This window comes from Agelaius phoeniceus, chromosome 1 (assembly GCF_051311805.1).
Source record: "Agelaius phoeniceus isolate bAgePho1 chromosome 1, bAgePho1.hap1, whole genome shotgun sequence".
In the NCBI taxonomy this organism is placed as follows: Eukaryota; Metazoa; Chordata; class Aves; order Passeriformes; family Icteridae; genus Agelaius; species Agelaius phoeniceus.
The window spans coordinates 68497888-68503887 of NC_135265.1; the positions used below are offsets into that span (position 1 = coordinate 68497888).

Sequence of the window (6000 nt, forward strand, 5' to 3'; positions counted from 1 at the left end):
ATACCAGCACAGCCACAAGCCAAGTATCCCACTGACTCTTCTCCCTTTTGTCCAGGCCCTTTTCCTTGTTCTGACCCTTTTCCACCACAACATGAACGAGCCGCCCAACAGGAGCCCAGAGCATATGCCCCAGCTGGCAATTATTTCTACTTTCAACATTTCATAATAAAGCATTAGCACAAGCTCCAAATAAGTCCTGTCACCCTGCTCCAAGTAAAATGCTGCAGGAAGGAGCGTGAGATGCTGCGGTACTGCTGGCTCAGGAGTTTGTACTCTTTTAAGTCACTGGCCCTCAAATGTTGCTATTCAAAACAGAGTGGTATAGGGTGAGGTGGAGGGAACACCTTCAGGTGGGAAAAACATCACTGGCAGACATCAAAGATAAGCCATCATCAGATTTCTTGCACCAAAGAAGAACAAAGAGTCAATGCTCCTGAAATTCCTGTTCAGAAGTACCCCAGAACACAGCCAGCACTTCCCACCTCAGCCAACCTCACCTATGTTCATTTGTAATCAAACGCTGATAACCAAACCTGGCCTGGCAAAGCTCTGCCAGTTTCAAGCCCATCCTGGCTCCACACAAATACCTTGACTTTTCAGTGTATCACCAGAGTGACATTCCCAGAAATACCCAAGTCCTGCCTTTGAAATCACTGCCTGTAAAGATTCTTCTAAATGTGCGTGGGGGAGAGGGGGAAACCACAGCTCCCACAGGTGCTGGTTTATGTAGGACGTTAAAAAGAAAAGCTACAAACAAGCAAACAAAATAAAACAATGCACACAGAGAAAGGATTCCTCATATGCCTCCCCAAAGAAAATCTGCTTTAACTGCTGAGCAACATCTAGTCAAGTCAAACCTCCCACCCCAAAGCAAGAAAAAAAAGCTGTTGCATTGTCTCAGAAGGCAATTCCTTCTCACCCTCAAAGTTTACATCTGCTCCATAAAAGACTTCCCAGCAAAGCTGCAGGGTACCTGAGCACCCCATCCATGATCAAGCTGCTCTCAAAAGAACACGAAGCAGTTTCTGGCCCTTTTCCAAGTTGTAGAATGCTGTTGAAAAGGCATATTTTAAAGCTGTAATCCTATGACTGTCCATCTTGCTTGAATTCAGAAAGGAGATAGAAGACAGAGAGCAAGAACTATTCTCACTACCATCAAGAGAACAGAAAGCAGCACTACCATCCTCCTCTACAGACAATTAACTCCCAAGCAAGAAGCTACCACATCAACAAGGCAGCAGTCACAAACTGGTCTAGTAACACAGTCCAATAATACACTCATTTCAAAACAACCTTTATCATGCTGAAAGAGGAAGACATGATTTCACATGTTTTAAGAGTGTACACCTAAAACAGAGATTTCCAAACTTAGGCATCATTCATCAAAAAGTTAAAAGGGGCTTTTTCCACACATGCATAGATTTCAGACTAACAGGATTTACTTGTTTTCTGCCTGTTCCTGGGGAACTTCTGCAGTTTCTTTTTTCCCAAGACTGTCCCTACAGGCTGCTATCCAACATACATCAGATGCTCCTGGAGCAACAGATAACTCTGGAGGGACATTTGCAAAGGGCACAGATCAAGGGCCTGATGTTAGTAAAATTTCAGTGTACTGGGGGAGGGTAGAATTACTCCTGTACGTAGATAATTTGAACATTTGACACAGTCCCCTGGAAAGCTTTACTTATGCATCTACGTATATATATATATTTTATGTGTTACTAGCAAAAGGTGTATTTTAAGTAAATTAAAAAATTATTGCAACTTAAAAAGTGAATCCTTTTCAAAAACACTCAGGTTAATTTTAGCATCCTTCTGTTTAGCTGCTTAGCAACACTTATCCTATGACCTTCTAAGCACCACCTACTTTTACAAGGGATAATGAATATAACCAAAGGGATTTATCTATATGTTTTTAATCTATACAGTCTAAGTGCATCACCAGTTTTTATTTAAATGAGAAATCCAATCCAACTGAGAGCAATTCAAACTATTTCTGTTTAAGAAGAAAGTTTCACAGACTAAAGTCAAGCTACTGTTATGACTGTAGCGTTACTTCAGCAAAGGCAAAGTAGTAATATCCTTAAGGAGTGAGAAAAGCACTGCACAGGTCAGTGTTTGTACACTTTGGGAAACACTGCACTTATCTTTGGTACCAAAAGAGATCACACATACTACTGAGAGGTAATGAAGAGATTCAGTTTTCCCAATTTTGAAACCTGAAGTTACTTCTCAATCCTCAATCAAAAAGAAAAGCCATTTTGTCAGAGGGTCACTGAATACTGTAAAGAGTTAAGAGTGGGATCACAAGCTGGGTGAGCTAAGTCAGAATAAGATGCTTCATTATACTGAAATCTACAAGTGAAGCTTCAAACGCTCAGGTCCAGATGGAAAAAAAAAACAACAAAAAAAACCCCAAACCCCAGAAAAACAGTCAACACTCTGCCATATAAGCCAAATATATATATCTTCTCTAGCATTGTTAGTTCTCAAAAGAAATGTGTAAGAGTGGCTACATAAATAGTCAGTTTTAATGAGCAAATGAAAATTTGACAACTAGAAGCTGTCTGTGAAATGAAAGGAGAATAGAACTTTACTTGATTGCACTTAAAGGATGATATTTTTCCAACGACACAATACGAATTCAGTTCCAAATACGGATGCCAGGAGGAGGAAGGTGAGGGAGCAAAAGAGGCCACACTCGGTCGGGAACAGCTGCCCTGCAGCATGAGAGGCTGGATGCGTCCCTGCCGGCAGGTGAGGGAGAGCCCTGGTACTCTGATTGATTGGATGATGGATTCATGCTGTTCCTGGGATTCTAACAAACAAAAGGGCCTATTCTTTCCTGGATGTACCCAACTCCGGTTAAGGCTAATCGGCATTATGCAGGCCCACCAAGAAAAGACTATATACCCTTAAGTCTTCAAAGAGAAAATTAAAACCTAAAACAAATATGGCTGGCCTGACCCTGAGTCACTGCATCCCTTTCACGCACGCTGACCCTGTGGAAAACAGGAACTGCGGTAACAAAACTCAGTGCTGGTGTCAAAACGACCGACCTCAACGAAAAAACTTCAGCCATCATAACAGCTGTCTACTGTGCACTGTAGGGGTGACAACACGGCGTTATTTAGCAACTGCTCCTGTTGTTAATAAGCAATTTATTTTTCAAGCCATGGGGCTGGATGTTGGAATGGTAGGAAACATCCACTGCATTGGCTGTCTCTCTTAGACCATTGCCCCCAAATCACACTGAACTAGATGTTTACTTTCTCAAATAAGTAAATACACTTGATCTTATCTCCAAGAGAAAACAGGCGAAAGAGGGAGCTGGGATTAAAACTGAATGGTTGGTATGCCCCCCGCCTTCCCTGCAGCAATCAGCCCGGTGGCTCCCGGGCAGGATGCTGGTTCCTCGGCGAGCAGGACCAGAGCATCAGCTGCGGGCCGGACACCGCGGCGCGGCCGTGGGAGGGCGGCGGGGCACGGAGGCGCCCGGGCCTCCGCGGGGTGCGCAGCCGAGCACAGCGGCCCGGGCAGGGAAATGTGCTGAGCCAGGAGAAGCGCTCTCCTCCTTCTGCGCAACCCCGCGAGGATGCCGAGGAGGAGAAGATATCGCAGCCGAGAAGTGAAACGGGGAAAATTATTAAAAAACGAAAGAAGAAAAAAAAAAAGAAAAAAACCCAAGTGTGCGTGCGGAGGGAGGCGGGGAAGAAGTGCAGGGAGAAGAAGCCAAAGGAAACTTATCTGCGACATGACAAAGTTCAATCCACCGCCCTCCCTCCTCTGCTGAAAAAAAAAGTTGCAGCATCCCGGCGCGCCCCGCTCCCGGCCCGGCCCGCGACCCCCGCGCCCCCTCACCCCGGGCGGATGGGGCGGGGGGGATGCCGAGCCCGTGTGGTACGAACTGGGCAGGAGGAGCTGCCTCGCATCCTCAGCGCGGCCCCCGCGGCGCCGCCGGGGGTGTCCGGCCCGTAGCAACGGCGACGGGGAGGGAGCGCAGTCGCCCAGAGACGGGGCTCGGCCGGCTCCCATCCGCACCGGGCACCGCGCCGGGGGGGCGCCAGCCGCGCCGCCCCAAACTTTGTTTTCACCTCAAACACCGCCACTGCGGGAGGGGGGTCACCTCTGCCTCGCCGCTCCCCCCCTCCGCCAAGATGGGGCTGAAGGGGGCGAGGGCCCGGACACCCCTGTGCTCAGCTTCAGATGCTGCCCGGCTCCTTCCTGTAGTGGTGACGCCGCCCAGGCGTCCCTGGCCCCGCCGCGCAGGGATGTGTTCCTGGCACCGCACAAAGGCAGCGGGACGGGGGGGACCCACGGGGGGCAGCACCCCCCGCCCTCCCCGGGCACGGCTCCCCCGCGCCCCCGCCGTGCAGGCCGAGAGGGGAAAGGACACGCACGTCCCTACCGGGACGGGGGGGAGGAAGACGAGGGGGGTGGGGGGGGGGCGGGTGAAGAAAGTGGAGGAAAGGCAAAAAAATCAAATAAAGTAAGGAAGAGGAGCACAGGAGAGAGGGGAGAGGTACCAGGGTGCCGAGGAAAGGCAGGCGCGGCCGTCCGGCCCTGCCGGGGGAGCGGAAAGTGAGCGGAGAGATGCGCGGCGCAAGCCGGCTCTACCTGCGGAGAAGGGGCGCCTTCATCCCAACTTTCCAGCTCCGGCGCGGCCCTCCCAGCCGGGAACAGCGGGCAGGGGCCGCCGCGGGACCCGCCGCCACCGCCGGCAGGAAAATAAGCCTGAAGGAAAAGTTAAAAGGCAAGCTCGGGAGACGGGGGCGAGCCGGGCTAGAAGATGTTGCTTCCTCGCAGCCCCATCCAAATTGTGGCGGTGGCTGGTTAAAAATAAACTTTGCAGCAGGAGGGGGGGGATGATCTGGCCGGATTCCTGAGCTCAGACGGTTTAATATGGATGAGCATCAGGTCCTGAAGGCAAAACGCCGCGGCTGGTGCCGCTGGTTGGTAGAAAGTCTGCAACAGGGAAGGGAAAAAAAAAAAAAAAAAAAAACAGGAGCCGCGGAGGGAGGAGAGGAGAGGGAGGAGCGGGGGAAGGGAAGAGGGAGGCTGCACGAACTCATCATCATCTCCACCGCTGCCAGCCAAACTTTTTTCCTCCTTTTTTTTTTTTTTAAAGGAAACTTTTCCCCCCCTCTAAGAAGCATTTCATTTTTTTAAATAAGTCGCACGACCAGCCGACACGCTGCAACGTCCTCACGCCCGCGCCTGCCCCCTCCCAGAAGTTTATTTTTCCTCATCTTTCTTCCTGCCCTCCCTTAAGAAAAAGAAAAGAAGTAGGAAGAAAAAAAAAAAAAGAAATAGATATCACTCCAGAGTTAAGGCACGCTCCTGCCCTTTGTGAGGGAGCTCCGCGGCCGGGCAGCGCCGCGGTACTTACGCCGGACTTTGCTGGGGCTGGGCTGCTTGCGCCGCGACATGCCGGGAGGATGGGCCGCCGGGGGGGCGCGGGGGCGCGCCGGGGGGAGCGCGCACGGGAGGGAGCCGCAAACTTGTTCCGGAAAAAGGAATCAAAATGGCGTTTCTGTGGATGTGCAAAGTTCATCAACTCCGCGCTAACTTCCCGTCCTCCGCGCCTCCCTGGAGGGGAGAGATGGGCACGGTTAGGGACCCCGCCGCGCCGCGCTCCGCGGGCGCCCCCGCCCCCTGCCCGCCCCCGCGCTGCCCCGCGCACCCTGATAAGGAGACACATCACGTGTCGCTCCGGCTCCTCTCCCGGGGACGCGCTACCGCGGCAGCAGCAGCAGCCTGTTGCAAATAGCATCTCTAACTCGCCCTCGTCGCGGGGAGGGAGGGGCGCCTCCAAGGAGAGGAGTGAGCACAACTTTCCCCCCCCACCCTTCCTCCGTCCCTCCCTTCTCCGCCCGGCAGCGCAGCAGCAGCGGGATGCCCGGGGCAGGCGCGGGGGGAGCGGGGGGGCGGCCAGGTGCCACGCGGCGCCCCGCGCCCTCCCGCTGCTCCGCCGGCCGCGCCCGCGGGGCTCTCCTGGGC

The 6000-nt window shown here is 52.3% G+C and overlaps 1 protein-coding gene across 7 annotated transcripts in view; it reads right to left on the reverse strand.

Moving 5' to 3' along the window:
• RREB1 (ras responsive element binding protein 1) overlaps positions 1-5797 on the reverse strand; it is a 122317-nt gene extending 116520 nt beyond the window's left edge. For 3 of the 7 annotated variants that reach the window (XM_054633070.2, XM_054633038.2, XM_054633046.2), the window contains exons 1-2: positions 5684-5796; positions 5390-5589 (exon numbers count right to left, since the gene is read on the reverse strand). In XM_054633070.2, coding sequence (XP_054489045.2) covers positions 5390-5429 — 40 coding nt within the window. In that variant the 5' untranslated portion in view covers positions 5430-5589; positions 5684-5796. Of the gene's footprint in view, positions 1-4617; positions 4954-5389; positions 5590-5683 lie in introns of those variants that run through there. The other 4 variants (XM_054633081.2, XM_054633086.2, XM_077180984.1 and 1 more) reach the window with 2 other exon arrangements.
• Positions 5798-6000: the final 203 nt, after the last annotated feature.